We start from the raw sequence: 16662 nt of genomic DNA on the forward strand, positions 1-16662 counted from the left end.
AGATGCCAGCCTATTCCCGCTTACTGCACAGTAAATTGAAGCTAGCCTATTCCCACTTACCGCACAGTAATTTACTGTGCAGTAAATTTAAACCGGCATACATGCATGTGTAGACATGCCCAGTGAGGACCTTCTAAGGGCTGCTGGACTTCTTAAAGGGCTACTACCCAGTTCCTGCACAATGCAGCAGCCCAGGAGCCCGTGACTAAGTCGCAAAGATCAGCTCCTGGCCATCTACCATTGCTGAGTGGTAGGTTACAGAGGAGGATTTCGGCACAAAGTCTTCTCTGCTTTTATAGGGTGAGGGCTCCAGTCTTGATGCCACCGAATACCCAGGGCAAAGCCCCATGGCACAGAAGTGCAGGCATCATCACTACTATTCACTGTAGACCAGCTGGAGCCTCACATGGCTATTTAGGAGCAGAGCCCTCCACAAAGCTTAGCCCCCAGTCTCCCCCACTCTTCCCCTGAGTCCTTAAGACTGCCCCTCCAGCCATGCTCCATAGTTCCCCCCTGCTGCCCTCATCCAGATGCCCCGACTGCCCCCACCTCTGCCTCTGGTCATCAACAGACCATTCAGCTGCCCAGGGAGGCTTTAAAAGGGGTAAAGCTGGCAGAAGTCCTGGCTTCAAGGGATGCTGCTGAAATACATAAGCCCTCCCCAGGGAGCTTGGAGGCTTTCCTTCCCCCAGGCCCGTGACCTATGCTCTGTGGTCATGTTGAACCATTTTTTCCTTGCACATCCTTTTTTTACTCATAAAGTTTATTTCCTTCTAACTCCCATCCCCTTTTCTCAGAGGACAATGCTCCACAAAAGAGCATGGGGCCAGCCCAGCAACGCATCCAGCCATGATGGTGTCTGGAAGTGCAGGGGCGAGAGGACCAACGGGTTGTGTGCAATCCGCGCAGCAGGCTGTACCCTCTCCCAGGACACGGGACTACCACCGGCATTGCTAACCCCAGCACCTGAGAATCGGGAACCAGGCCCAGGAAACCCAGGAACAGCATTGAAAGAAAACTCCAAATTGAAGGGTTTTAACCATATTGTGGATTCATGCTATTCACTTTCTGGGCCTCAAGGCTTTCAAGAAGGTCCCCTGCCAAGAATCTCAGGGCTAGAAACTCGGGGTGTGTTTATTTTAATGGACACCGACTGCCTCGGGTCACCTCATGACTCCAGGAGCTGGAGCTTAAAGATTAAGCACCAGATCTCCTGGAACTTGTGCAAGCAGAAGAGCTGGTAACACAGCCTCATTCACTTGCAGCAATCATCAGATATGGACATTTTTACAGGCTAGCAAACCCTTCCAGCTCAGATGAAACACAGGATTGGGCAGGGACTTCTCAGTGATAATAGCAGGACAGAGGTCAGCATGGGACCCGATCCCCCTTATCACGCCTCCTGTGCCAAGGCAAGGCACCCAGCTGGGAAGCACCGGTGGATGCTCACCCTGAGCCCGGGGAAGTGGTGCATTTGTTTACAGCCTTTCTGGGAAACGAGTGGCTCCCAGGAAGCTCAGGCGGGAGCGGGGGACCCCTGGGAACAGAGACCCCGCTTTGGCACCCCTGTTTGCAGAGGTGGAAAGGCAGTGGTAGGGGAGCTGTGCCACCCAGCGGAGAGAGCTACAATACCACCCTTTCCGCGACGCATCTAATCGGGGGACGAGTCAATAGGGCACATGGCAGCCTGCAGCTGAGAGCCGCATCCGGCTCGCAGAGGCGTCCCCCTATTTCAACAGGGCAAAAGCAACAGCAGCTCTCTGGCAGGGTCCCTGGGGTATTTGCACTAAAAACAGCAGCCTAGTTTTCCGTGCAAAGCCATCCCCATCCCCTCAGCAAGCTCCGCACTCTCCTACCCTTTCCCCCTAGGGAGCTGTCTCTCTAAAGAGCATTTCTTCCCCACTGAGCCTCCAGAACTGGCTTTTCTCTATTTCTCTCACTCAAGACCGTTCCCAGCTCTCCTTCCTTCCCTACTGGGTTGCTTCCTCTGCCCCAGTTCCAGTTACTTGGGCCCTGCAACCTGCGGCTTGCTGTTCCCTGGTCCGGAGGTGCCCCCTGCTGACAAGATGTCAAATGGCAGAAAAGGAAGGACAATATTTTGCTTTTTTGGGATGCAAAAATCTAGAACTCTTGGTTCAGAGATGATCCCTTTTAATAGACCAAGACATTGCAAAAAAATGTCTTTTTCTGCAAGCTTTCGGACTTTTTTTTTTTTTTTGCAGTGCCTTAGTTGGTCTAATAAAAGGGATCATCTTCAAACCAAGAGTTCTAGATTTTTGCATTTCTTTTTGTCTCAGACCAACGCGGCTACCAAATAAATCCCTGAAACATTGCTTTTTTGGATGCACTTTTCCGAGCACTTTGCAAATGGCACCATGGGGGACAGGAACTCTTGCTGGTGATCACTGCTCCCTTATCCCAGGAGATAGCGGCTGGGTACCCACAAGGTGCCAGGATACTCCATCCAGACCATTTCATCCACATGAGAGTCGGAGCAGGGGAGATGTTTGCAAAGATGTCAAGAGGCCACATTGGTGTTTGCAACACTCAGACATGAACGTGAGGTCTCCAAGGGTTCATTTGACCCAGGTCACATCCCGTCAGTGGGAATCAGTGCCCAACACACATGAATTTGCTCTTTTCAGAGCCATCTAAGGAGGTGCTAGAAACCTCTAATTGCTCCCTCCTGATTTGAGGGTGGGGTTTGGAGTTTCAAAGTAGCCTGAATCCTGCCAGACTCCTCTCCAGAAGTAGGACATGCAGATCCCAACATAGGCCAGGGGCAGTTGTGAACAAAGCCACTTCCCTGCTCTCCTCCAATCCAGCAATCTATCATGCCTCTCTGTCACCTCCAGGCTCGACATTTCAATACCTTCTGCCTCAGACTGAACCAAAGGCCAGGCAAAACGTTGGTCTAAACCAGCGATCTTTAGACGGGCACCAGTCAGCAAGAGTTGGGTTCAGTTTGGGTCCAAATGCCAATCCCATCATCTACCACTGTCCCTGAGCAGGTATATCAGTGAACCTTGCCATGTCATGCCTGAAAGGCAGGGAAGCATTTGCTTTCCAGCGGCAGGAGGGGAAACTTGTGGTCCAAGAATTTCTTCACTGAAAAATGTTTGAGTCTAGTTGATCCTGTGCTGGACTAAGTGACCTCTCCGAACCTCTCCTATCTCTACCTCTGTGGGGCTCTGAAAGGTTTAAATAAAAGCCACCACTCAAGTAGTCTCACTGCACTCCAGGGCCATGTCTAGCTCTGGCCCCCAAATCTGTATAGCTCTTCCTCCATCCCTGAACAGAAGAGCCTGTCACAACCATACGTCTTACCCCAACCCCACACGCAGAGGAACTGGGATTTCTCCCAGGAGATCAATTGAAGAATATCTTTTAACAAGCAAGGCAATCTTGTCTTAGACTCCAAGGGATGGCAATTTCACCCTCAGCACAGTCCAACATTCAGCTATCCTCGCAGCTAGGAACTGTGCACCTCATTTCAAGGTAAATGCATCTAACTTCCTCCTTCGGCAGTTCTGTCTGGTTATGGCGGGGTTGCAAATTCCCCATCAGACAAATGCCTACACACGGATCAAGTCTCCTTCCAGCCGTCTCCTTGATGCACGAGATGAACTGAGAAAGTTAAGCCTCCCACTTTTCAGGCCTTTATTTCTGAGAGTCACCTTTGAGCTCTCTTCAGTGTTGAATACAAGAAAATACGACCCGGCACTGCACGGGTTGGACCATGGGTCCATCTTGTCCCCTCTACTGTATCACAGGGGCACAGAGCGGATGCTGAACGGGAGAGTGAACAGGGGATGACCAGGGTTTTCCACTACTCCTCTCCCACTTACAGCCTCCAGCATTTAGGGTCTAGGCCAGCAGTTTCCAACCTTGGGTTCACAACCCCATTTGGGGTCGCAACAATAAAAAACAGGGCTGCAAAGACGCTTGAGAGTGTAGACCGATTATGATGAATACACTTCCTGCTTATCAATACGCAACAGTTCAAATGATTGAAAATGTTTTTAATGAAAAATACAAAGAGCATAAACATTATAGTGCCATATTTATGACGCGTTGATCTTGTCCGTATCGTTTTGGGGGTCAGAAAAAATGTCCAGTGTTTAAATGGGGTTGTGCTGAGGAAAGGGTTGGGAAGCCCTAGTCTAGGAGGCTCTGATTCAGAGTCCATACCCCTAACGCCCATGCTTGATAGCTGATGATGGCCCTTTCCCCCAAGAAAGTCCCTTCTTGAATCTGGTTAAGCTGTCAGCATCCATGACATCTTGTGGCAATGAGCTCCATGCTTTAATTACACTGTGTGTGAAAATGAAGATTTGAGACTTTTAAGGGTGGTTGTACCTCTTAGGTTCGATAGGCTGAGGTCTCTGTACTGCAAACACTGAGTCATGTCTAATTGTTTAGGAGCACGCAGTGCTACGCTCACATTAAGAGTTAGGACACTGCAGCCAGAACGGCATTTCCCCCCAGACAGGGCTGAAACTGCGTGTGATCAGACTGACCGCATCACTGGCCAAAAGCCAGACTTGCCAACAAAAAATTCATGCAAGTTGGCAAGGCTACAGGCTTGCGAGTATCAGAGGGCTGCCATCAGCATGGCACTGGCAGCACAGCCCCAGGTGAGACGTTACATAGGGCAGCATGTTCGTCTCACACGCCTGGCAGACCGATGGTAAAGGCTATGCCACACCTTCAAATTGCAGTCGGATAGAAGTCAGCTCTAGAGTTGTGACACATGTTCAAGCACTAATTTATAGCTGCGTGGCTCCTTTTATACCCAAATAGCTGTTTTTAATTGATTGATAATTACTTTCTGACTGGTCTAGATTTACTATGCAATGTAACCAGTTCATTGTGTGATAATTACTTTGCACTCATAGCCTGCCTTACTTTGCATGTGTGGCCAGTCTAAATTTATGGTGCAATTAAACCAGTTAAATTGTGCAATATATATAACTTGTAGCAGGAGCCTCCAACACAGATGTGGCACCTGAGTCAGTTTTGACAGACCCAAGTCAAAAATGTAGGTGTGAAACAGCACTTTGCACAAACAGCTTTTTCCTGGAACGATGGCAATTAACTCAAATTAGCCTCAACTGGCCCAGGAAAACATTACCTTGGATGCTTCACAATTGGGACAATGGGTTTGTACAGTCTGTAGGATCCCAGATTAAAAGGCTTTGTCCTGGAAGATATCTCACACCTGTTTTTACCCACAGCTGCGCAGGCAACACTTTGTAGTGCACACCAGCCTAGGTCTGCCACTGCTATAAGCCTTTGGAAACAGGGACTTGTAATGGAAACTGCTGCACAAACTTCACTCCAGGCATCTTTGCCATCGCTAACCAAATAGCAAAGTGCACAAGAACTCATTTCTTTTGCCACCCCTTGCCCACAGACTCCTCTCTCACCAAGATGCTCTGGGCATTCAGGTAAATGGAGACCATTTATCGAAGCCACCACGGGGTGGCAGCTGAACTGCACGACTGCGGGACAGCAGGAATGGGTGGATGCAAAAACCTTCCACTGCTTTCATGTAGTGTAGCGTCCAGGAGAAAGGATGGGGCCAGGCCTCTAAGCTGTGTGGAAACCCACTAGATGTCTATTTGTGCCACTTACAACATTGGTGGTAGTGGGAAGGTGGGATCAAACCCTGTCGTGGGATATTACATAGCATCTTCACCTGAGATCTGACAGCTGCTGCTGCCGTGATGCTTTAGTTTGTAGGTGCAATCCAGTGCAATGCAGCACACTCATGTTACCTTAGTGTAAAGCCAAGCTCTAGAAAAGGGGCGAGTCTGACTACATTAGGGATCAGGTCATAGTTGGCCCGGCCTAACCATTAGGCCAGAGAGGAGGCAAGGGCCAGGGGCTGGGTCAGAGCCAAATTACCAGGTCCAAAGGGAAATCCAGGGGCAGAGTCCAAAACAGGTCAGGGTCACAGGCCAAGAATCAGATGCTAAGGTACCAAGTCCAAGGGATAATCTGCAAGCCAAGGTCCACAACCAGAGCTGAGCAGGATCAGGAAGCAGATCCCTGAGGAAATTCAAAGCTAGAGGTTTTGGCATCCTCTGAAATAATGAGCAGGAACGTGACCTGGTTTGCAGCAACAGTAGACAAAGGTTGTAGCACCCAGAGTACGCCTGCCAGGGCCAGCAGCAGGTGTGACCTGCCCAATTCACCTCCCCTGGATATTAGTGCTGATCTCTAGCAGGTTAAATGCTCTGAGAAACACGCACCTGATATATGTCACCCGGAGGGATCTGACTTGAAATGGGAGAAACTCCCTCCCCCTCCCCCCCCAAACCCAGGATTTTTATTCTGTTATAGGTGACGGTGCTTGGTATGGGGATCTTAGAAGGAATGAGCAAGGCAGGGAAGCTGGAATATGGTGGGGTTTGAATGCCTAAGGGGAAAAAAAAGGCTGAAAAAGAAGTAACCCTGTTTGTGTTACAAATTCATTTATCCTTAAAATAAAAAGCCAACCCCCACCTCCACAGTGATTCTGGAGACTGTGCTGCAGAATTTGCAATGTCCAGCAGCTTCCTTCCTCTTTGTTTGGTGATGAGGGGGGGATAATTTGGCTGAACTGGCCCCTGCTTTGTTTTGTCCTTGATGAAGTATTCACTCACATGAATGCTGTGTGCGTGGAAAAAAACAATACTACAATACGGACTGCTTTCCCGACGCTCAAATGACTGAAATTCAGTCACCAAGAAAGAGGCAGAAGCTGGTCCTAGCTGTCACTCCTCACTAAAACAGCTTGTGTTGTACGTGGAGGGAGAAACATAGTTAGAAAAACCAGTTATGACTGCGTGTAATGCAAAGTGCCCAGTGAATTCAAATGCCATAAACAAGCACCTTTCCCAGTTTGTTCCAAATATGACTTCTCCAATCCAACGGTGTCCTAGATTTATGCTTCATTAACAAAGACATTAATAATGATACCGTCAAGCTCATTACAAACCTTCCTTGGCTCCACGGCTGAACCCAAGGGTGAAAAAGACGGCTTATGCCTGACAAGTTCCTCTTCAGAGATCTGCTCCTGCCTCCTTTATATCTGGGGAGTTATGAGCAGAGATCCTGGTTTTCTGATAAAAAAAAAAAAATCCCCAATTTTCAGATTAAAAAAGTAACCCCAAATCCACCTTTTTCATGATTAAAAGGAAACACCACTATATATATCTCTATACATTAGAGATATCAGAGTCCACCCCCTGAAGCGCCTCAGCCATCCTGTGCCTTACCACACTAGCACCCAAACACACCCCAAGGGCACTGGGCCTGCCATCTTCCCCGGAAAGGAGCAAGGCCCTCCCCAGCGCCCCGTAACACCTCAAGGAATGGCTGTTGAACACAGCATCCATCCAGACCACACGCAGTGAAGACCAGGAACCAGAACCTCCTCTTTATTTTTTTTTCAGCAATGGTACGTGTTTCACAGAAGTTGGAGGAAATGCAAATCAGTAAGAGTCTGATCACAAAAAAGCAAATTTCGAAGGCACACGGCTCCAGTCTTTTTGGAATGACACACTAAGCACGTAGGAAGAGACGGGTATAAAGAAGGCATGACCGATATCTTCAACATGCCTAAAAGCCTGAAGTAGAAGGAAAAGAGACAGGGACTGAAGATAAGGAATTTAAAAGCAGCAATGCAGCTCTGATCACCACACCTGCCACCAAAGAGGCGTGCCGAGTGGAGGTGCATGCAGCTTTGCTGGCAGAACGGGCGTTCCCAGCAAAGCTCTGTAGTGTCTGTAGATATGTTGCTCCCTATCCATGTGCCACAAGAGAGTACAGCTCTGTTACCCCAATCCTCCACTTCCCTTGCAAACATTGCCGTGTCTCTTCCACCTGCCTTTAAATCCCCGATCCCATACACTGTTCTGTGCAGGGGGGCACTGACCCAGGCAGAGCAGCAGGAGGACTGGATGTTTGCCAGCTCCTCAGGACAGAAATCAGACTTTGCTGATTTTGGCCATAACCATCCATTCTCTGCCTCTGTTTGTCACAAAGGACAGAATAAGTCTTCCCCACCCCTGTTGTGCTGCTAGGAAGTTCAGTTCGTATTCGCAAAGCCCCCAGAGACCCTCAGATGAAAGATGCTATGAAAACTGCAGCTCCCCTGTGACGCAGATATTCCAACCCATTGCACGAAGGCTTCTGGAAAGTAGGTGTTTTACAGGCAACTAAGAAGCAGAAAACTCAGCACTGGGGAGAGAAGCAAAGAAGACGAACGTTCAGCTTTCGTAGAAGTCTATGTGCACCCCGGAGCTGAACGTGTCGTCCAGCAGAAGGCTCACTAACTTCTGAGCAGACACGCTGCAGTCCAGCAGCTGCCCGCTCTCCTTGTGGTCAAAGAAGAACTGGCGCAATTCAGCATCTCCCGTCTTGGTGCGGGCCAGCTCCTGCATGTCTGTGTCCAGAGGACCTACAGGAGGCAAGGAAAGAGTTGTGTGACACGTGGAGGGCTGGACCTGTCAATCGTTGGGATATTCTGTACCTGGTTAGCTGGGGCATCTCGAATACGGGGGAAACAGAGGTAACGTCGTTGAGCCAAATTCAATTCTCTGCACAGAAGATACGTCAGAGGCCCTACACTTGCTTTTGTTAGGAACCTAGGATTAAAAGAGCCCTTCTGGGCCATTCAGACCTTTGTGTTAAGTTGGGAGTCTTTTAGGTTGCATTATATTACCTTTGGTAAGCTTTTAGCTGTGTTACATTAGACCACACTAGCATCGGTGAGGCTATGAGAAGCAGTGTAAAGGGAACCGAGTCATAGGTGAGAGAAACTTCTTGAAAAGACTAACCCATCTCAGGGTATCAAATCTCGATTAAGGGTTCAGGTCAGTACATTCCAGCTGACCAACAGGATGACACTAGGGCATCTCCTTTCTGACCACATGCGTCAAAGGTGCTATCCAGAAATGTGGGAAAGTGGATAAAAAGAGGCTCAGTGCTTTGAGACAGATTCTTCTGGCTTCCTTTGCTCAGGTTCCTCTCTGCAGAAATAACAAAGATCCCATGTCTCGTAGCAAATTTGGGTAAGATCCCCCTAGCAGGCTAGCCACCTGTGAGCAGTTCTTAAGATTTTAAGATGTCGAGATTTTAAGTTGTAAGACTGCTTATTTCTACTTGGGCCATACACGGATACATAGGTATATACGGTGTTATTTTGTTAGCAATATGCATAATTGGAAATTCTAATAAAGCTTGCTTCTAAATCCACCCCACTGAAGTATTTGCTTTGCATGAGAACAGGGACTGTCAAAAGAAATCCCTCAACCCCCCCCAAATCTACTCTAGGGCCCCTCTACATGAGTGGGTAAAGGTATGACGAGATCTAATACACGATTCACACAATCACACCTGCTGCCATGCCGCACGGGCATGGCAAGGGGCCTGATTGTGTAATTGTGCGTTATATTCCATCATGTCTTATTGCTGGCACAGGGGGAGTCTGATCCTGCTCCTCCTGCACTGGCAAGGAGCAGGATCCCATGGCTGAGAGCCTCACGCACCCCAGCTGAGGGGCCCCCAGCTGCAGGGGCACCTCACTCACCTTCGGGGCTGGAGGACTGCCATTGCAGTGATCTCCCCGCCCTGGGGGTACATGAAGCCCCTGGGGAGGTGGGAGAATTGCCACTGGGCAATCCCCTCACTCTAAGGGTACGGGAAAGGGCATCAACGCCCCTAAACCAACTCTTGCTCTCCCCACTCACTCCCCAATCTTAGCAGTAGTCAACATCCCAATGCTTCAAAAAACAGGAAGGAGAAGGCAGGGGGAAACAACACATACAATCAATGAGTTGGAAGGGACCTGGACAGATCATCTACTCCGACCCCCTGCCATGAGCAGGAAGGAGCACTGGAGGTGGCGGGGGTCATAAGACCCCAGCCAGGTGCCTGTCCAGTCTCCTCTTGAAGATCCCCAGGGAAGGGGAGAGCACCCCCTCTCTGGGAAGCCTGTTCCAGGCTCTGGCCACCCTCACAGTGAAGTAGTTCTTCCTAATATCCAACCTAAACCTCTTCTCCCTCAGCTTGTGGCCGTTGTTCCTGGTGACTCCAAGGGGGGCCCTGGGGAACAGACTTTTCCGGAGTCCCTGCTGGTGGCCCCTGATAAGGTTGTAGCAGCCACAAGATCCCCCCTCAGCCTTCTCTTGTGGAGGCTGAACAGGTTCAGGTCCCGTCGCCTCTCCTCGTAGGGCCTGCCCTGCTGCCCCCGATCATGCGAGTGGCCTCCTCTGGACCCTCTCCAGGTTCTCCACATCCCTCCTGAAGTGCGGCGCCCAGAACTGGACACAGGACTCCAGCTGCGGCCTGACCGGCGCTGCATAGAGGGGGAGCAAGACCTCTCTGGACCTGTTAGTGATGCCCCTGTTGATGCAGGACAGGGTGCGGTGGGCTCTGCCTATTGCTTCATCACGTTGGCGACTCCTATTCATCCTGGAGTCAATCCTGACTCCAAGATCCCTCTCTGCCCCTGTGCTGCCAAGAGGGACAGACCCTAACCTATAACTATAATGCTGGTTCCTTCTCCCCATGAACTACTGAAGCTATGGGAAGACTTCCTATAAAGATCAATGAACACTGGATCAAGCTCTTATTCTGGAGTCAACCACAGCAGAGTCAGGCCTGCAGTTATTGGGGAGCAGGTTGTCAGAAAAGGAGGGCAAATGACCAGTCCAGTGCTTCAGAAACCCAAGTCAATACAATTAGCGAGGTGGCAACAAGAGGGGATGCTTTAGCTGCATTACTGATGACCCCTCATATGACTTATAATCGCCTGAAGGACCTAAATTGTCACCACCTGTGTCTTTTTCTGCCTGTACTTCTGGCTTTTTTTTCCCCTTTCCCCTTTTATAGGTTGAGGAAATCCTGACCCAGCACAGGGCCAGTTCCAGGAGCATATGGTTTATTTATGTCCGTATTTATTACAAATGAAAAGCAGTTCTAGCTAAAGGAGAAGTTCTTAAAAATAAAAATCAATATACACCAAACAGGAAGGAAAGCAGTAAGAAACCCCAAGAGATTCTTAGACCCGGCTGGACAGCTGTTTTTTACTGCTTTTTGTTTTTTTGTGAAGCAGCACATGCCTACCCAGTCTTTCTGTAGCAGACCCACGTTTCTCCTGCATTCGCAACACCCAGTGGCTCTGATTCTCCAACAAGGCAAAGCGGTGTAAGCGCCCAGCACTGGCACTCAGACCCAGGGGCTCTGCGGAGGACACAAGGAGGGCAAAGCTTACCTGGGGCATAGTTGAGAACTCGAACGTCTGGCTCTTCGAGTGCCAGGACCTGGAACATCATGTCCCGTGAGGCCTTTCCAGTACAATACAACGTCCAGCTCTTGAAGGGCTTCAGGGCACACAACGAAGAGATGTTAACGACTGTTCTGTGCAAACCGGGGCGTTTTCCAAAGGCCTTGAGGATAGAGGAAGTGAGGCAAAGCGCCGAGGTGACATTGAAGGCCAAGTAGCTGTTGACTTCGTCTGGGCTGGTAAAATCCACAAAGAATTTGGAAACGTCTCCAAGAGACCCTGGAAATGGGGAAGAACATTAGCACACATGTGACATTTGCACAGCGTTTGATACCCGCAGAGTATGGAAAAGAGTTCAACTAAATCCACTCTACCATAGTCCTGTAAGGTGCTTTTAATTTGTATGGAGGAAGGAAATGAGGCAAGTTATGTGATGTTACCTTGTGGACTTGTTCAATATTATACAGAAGCCTGGTCTATAGTGGGGATTTGCCCCAGTCATGGGCATTAAGGTACCTGCACCATGGGCAGAGCAGGAGCTTGAGGAATTTGCAGAAGGAACGATCTGATATTGTTGTCTGTAATAGCAAGGGACTGGAAAGAACAACCTAGGATGCCCCCTCGAATCCTACCACCCACCCACCAATGCAAAGTCCCAGCTGAGACCAGCAAAGCTGCTATTTGAACTGTTGCTTAGTCGTAAGAAAACAGCAAGAATTATTGTTTGCTATGGCTTTGCCCCAAGGCAGCTATGTTGGTGGAGGGCAGCTGCTGGCCCTGATGTGAAGGAAACGGCCAGACTCCATGCATGGCACAGTCAAGAAGCAGACTCAGCAGTTCATGTCCAGTCCCGCATTCAGTCTACATGGCCTAGAGACCAGCAGTGGTATCTCTTTTCCTTTGCCCATCAATCACCCCTGTTGTTCTGGCAGCCGGATCATTTGCAGTGCTCCCCTCAGAGCTTGCCACTAAGGTGCCCAGAGATAAAATTAATGCAGGCGTCTTTCTGAAATAAGGTCGTTCCTATCAATTTAACGCCAGCTAACAGTGCAAGATCTAATCACAGCCCCTCCTTACTGCTATGACAGCACTAATGAAGAGATGCATGGATTTACTCAGTTCCTCTGGCTAATGCAAGCTAGAGCTGAGTCCACACTCGTTACTTGAGGAGTAACAGGGAAGCTTCAAAGCTCATTGATGTCAGCAGGGATCTTTCCCCTGATTTAATAGGCTTTAAATGGGCCTTACAGGGCTTCTATGTTGGATTCTGGTCTCTGCAGTCTTTTCAAAGCCCAGGTGTATAAGCAGCTTCCAGTGACCCTCAGCAGGCACCAGTGGTGTGGCAGGGAAGAGACTGTGGTCCTACAAACAGACCCCTCTGCATCGACCTACCTGGGTGAAGGGAGGAGGACTAGACTGGGGTCCCTGCATCCAAACTCTTGGTTCCCTAGGAACATGCGGCCAGCTGCCAGGATATTTATTTTCACCCTCTCAGAACCACACACACACGCGTACGTACACACACACGCGTACGTACACACACACACGCGTATACATATACATACATGGTTTTCAAGTAACACCTTGTAACCTCAGGGGTGCTAAAACATTAAAATCATCTCTCATATATATGGTTATGCTTACGTACATACATACGTACGTGTGTGTGTGTATATGAGAGAGATGATCTTAATGTTTTAGTACCCCTGAGGTTACAAGGTGTCACTTGACAACTCTCTCCATATATCTACCCTTTCATATTAATGTCTATAGTTTATATACACACACACGCACATACATACATATATACACACATACTTATTCTATTACCGAGAGTAGGACTATTGAAGGACACCTGCTCGTTAAGCAGGAGCCTATTTAGTATGGCTCACGCATTTCTTCTGGGATTACAGCCTCATTGTGCGCTGTTTCACTTCTGAATTTGGAGCGTTTCCATGTCACTTAGTAAACTGAGAGGGGGAAAAAAACACTTTCCCCACTGTCTTATCGACAGAGAGAGCAAATACGGCTTATACCAATATAGAGGCAAAAGAATATAAAAAGCAAGTGTGATCTTTATGTTTTAGTAACCCCAAGGTTACAAGGTGTCACCTGAAAACTCTGCACGTCCTCCTTCATATTAACATTATAAGTGTTTTTCAACTTTGTTGGGCCGGCCATGTCATCCGGATGTCTGACTCCAGGCTCCCAAAGCAAGTTTTATTCTCCCAGCTCAGCCGAGGCGTATGCTCAAGAGGACGGCAGAGAAAATGCTTCAAGGCTGTCCTCAAGGCCACCTTAAAACAAAACTGCAACACTGATGTCAGCTCGTACCACCCCAAATGCAGGAAGTGTGCTGCAGAGATCTCGGTACTTTGAAACCTCAAAACAAGAACAGGAGATGGGAAAGGAGGAGAGGCAGAAACAGCACGGCACAGTCCGAACCGGGAATCCAGCGCCACCCACCCCACACGTCCGAGCTGCAGCAGAGCCTGTCAATCCCAGATAGGCCTCATCAGTCATCTTCGGACACACAGACAAGACAATCATGGAAAATGACCACCCTCGACTATGAGGGATTGCTAAAAAAGAGTTTTTCATTGACCTATTTGGCTTTGAATTGAAAGTCCTCTTTTTTTTTTGGCACAGTCATGCGTCACTCCGTGGCCTAACCCACCCTGACTCGAGATACAAAGGTTAGAGGAAGGAACAGATGTTGTATCCGCTTGAAGGGACTGCAATCTGTGAGCAAGCAGAGCATTATGGTTAACCAATCTTCCTAGTGCATAAACCACCCGTTGCTTCTGTTGCAAAAACTACCACCCTTTTTTCACTTTTAGTTCTTGCTATCCTGCGATTATCTGAATTGCAACAGGACTAAGAGGCCCCAATCAGCCCTACCGTGCAAAGTGCTGCACAAACCAATTAAACCACAACACCTACCCCAAGCAGCTTACAGTCTAAAGTCCAGATCTTCCACTGAAGTCGTCACAAACAAACTCCCAGACAAAAGACAGTCTGTTTTTATAATGGCACACGTTAACAGGGATACAGGCCACATTTGTGGTCAGGAAGGGGTTTTACCCCAGGTCAGATCAGTAGGGACTCAGGGGGGTCGACGTCCTCTGTAGCAGGGGCCAGGCCCCTACACGGGCTCTCTGCAGGGTGTGCTAACCACCTTTTATAGAAGCAGGACGTTGGCTGCCACGGCTCCCCTGCTTTTCCCACACCAGATTAGGGGGATTGTCTCTCATGTCAGGGCTGACGGTTAAGGAGTTTAGAGTACGGTTTGTAGAGGACAGCTGGGCTTCCAGCGCAGCAATCCTTTGCCTCTATTCAGCACTGGGGAGTCCTGTGTCCAGCTGCGGCCCCCCACTACAGAAGGGATGTGGACACACTGGAGAGAGTCCAGCGGAGGGCAGTGAAAATGGCTGTGGGGCTGGGGGACAGGACTGGTGAGGAGAGGCTGAGGGAAATGGGCTGATTTGGTCTGCAGACGAGAAGACCGAGGGGGATTGAACAGCAGCCGTCACCTCCCTGCCGGGGGCTGCAAAGAGGACGGAGCTGGGCTGATCTCGGTGGGGGCAGGCATGACAGGACAAGCAGCAATGGGCTCGGGCTGCAGCAAGGGAAGCTGAGGCTGGATAGTAGGGAAAACTCTCTCCGGAGGAGGGTGGTGAAGCACCGGAGCAGGTTACCCGGAGAGGCGGTGCAGTCTCCATCCTTGGAGGTGTTTAGGCCCCAGCTAGACAAAGCCCTGGCTGGGACGATGGAGCAGGGGCTGCACTAGATGGGACCCCCCGAGCTCCCTTCCACCCCCCTGCCCGGGCCTGTGGGACAGGGTTGACCCCCCCGGGACCCCGGGCCGAGGGGTTACCCGCGTTGTTGATGAGGAGCAGCCGCTCCAGCCCAGCCTCCCCCGGCAGGTCCCGCACGGCGTCCCGCACCCGCTGCAGCCCGGCGGCCGTGCCCAGGTCGGCCGGCACGCACTCCGCCCGCAGCCCGGGGCAAGCGCCGCGCAGCTCGGCCGCCAGCTCCTCCAGGGCCCCCCGCGCCCGCGCCACCAGCACCAGCACGGAGCCGGCGGCCAGGCGCGGCGCCAGCAGCAGGGCCAGGCTGCGGCCTAGGCCCCGGGACGCGCCGGTGAGCACGCAGGCCGCCCGGCCCAGCGAGCGCGGGGCCCTAGCGCCGCCCTGCGCCGCCATCGCGCCCGCTTGCGGCCCGCGCTGTGAATGGGCCGTAGCACGTTCCGCGCCGCCCCATTGGCTGCGCGTGTGCCGCCCCGCCCCGTGAATGGACCGTGGCACGTTCCGCGCCGCCCCATTGGCTGCGCGTGTGCCGCCCCGCCCCGTGAATGGGCCGTGGCACGTTCCGCGCCGCCCCATTGGCTGCGCGTGTGCCGCCCCGCCCACGTTCCACCGCCCCCGGCGTCCGGACCGCCCCGGCGTCCGGAGGCCCCCGGGGCGACTGGCTGCTTAACCCTCGCTTCCTCCCCCCCGATTGAAGGACGATTTCTGCCCCGCGGCGGGTCGGCTGTCCCTTCATTTGACAATGATGGCAACCCCATGGTCAGCAAGCCCTCGGTTTGGGGGTCATTTCTGCCCCTTGATTTGAGGAAGATTTTTGCCCTCTGGCTGTGTAGCCCTTAATTCAAGGACGAGTTCCATCCCATGGGCAGCTGGCCCTTGATTTGAGGACGATTTCTACCCTGCGGTCATTTAGCCCTCGATTCAAGGACGACTTTTACCCCGAGGTTGGCTAGCCCTCGATACGAGGATGATTTCTACCCGGTGGCTGGCTAGCCGTCTTTTCGAAGATGGTCAGCGACTCAGTCTTCGCAGGCAGGGTCAGCTCCCAGACTCGTCTCCCAGCTGTGGTTCAAGGTTCACTTGCGTCAAGACACATCAATGAGCCGTGGCAGAGATCATCCTCCAAGCGAGGGACTGCTGATTCTTTACACAATTAAGTTACGATATAAAGTACTGTTCAGTCATGAAGAAAGACGTGGGTGGTTTGTCATTTTCTATCGTGTTATTCTGTTACAGTTAATTAATATTTTCTCCCAAGAAGGCTGTCCAGTCACTAATCGTAGCTGCTCACAGCCTCCCAAAGGGAAGGACTGCGGGTATCTACCCTAGCACAAACTACTGGCCAGCACGGTTGGTCCATAGAGTGCCAATGGGATGAGAAATTATTCCAAACACGCAAAGTCTGATCTTGGTCTTTGCATTTTGTGTGGACGGGCAGCCTCAGGAAGGAAATGCCTTTAGAAAGGAAGCTGCAGCATTGCTTTGCTAAAAATGAATAACCCAGCCTCTTTGCCCAAATGAGCTTCTCCTTATTTTTTTGTGGGCTCTTTCAGCCTGGAACTGGTTAGAGATCCG

The 16662-nt window shown here is 50.6% G+C and overlaps 1 protein-coding gene across 1 annotated transcript; it reads right to left on the reverse strand.

Annotated features, from left to right (window-relative positions):
- Positions 1 to 7411: 7411 nt before the first annotated feature.
- Positions 7412 to 15533, reverse strand: SPR (sepiapterin reductase). Its single transcript, XM_090035132.1, has 3 exons — positions 15156 to 15533; positions 11267 to 11557; positions 7412 to 8449 (listed from the first exon to the last, which is right to left on the reverse strand). Exons 1-3 carry the CDS (start codon positions 15481 to 15483, stop codon positions 8259 to 8261), a joined length of 810 nt encoding a protein of 269 aa, XP_089891258.1. The 5' UTR covers positions 15484 to 15533; the 3' UTR covers positions 7412 to 8258.
- Between the last annotated feature and the right edge of the window lie 1129 nt (positions 15534 to 16662).

Source organism: Crocodylus siamensis, chromosome 2 (assembly GCF_052110815.1).
Source record: "Crocodylus siamensis isolate JL-2025a chromosome 2, ASM5211081v1, whole genome shotgun sequence".
NCBI lineage: Eukaryota > Metazoa > Chordata > Crocodylia > Crocodylidae > Crocodylus > Crocodylus siamensis.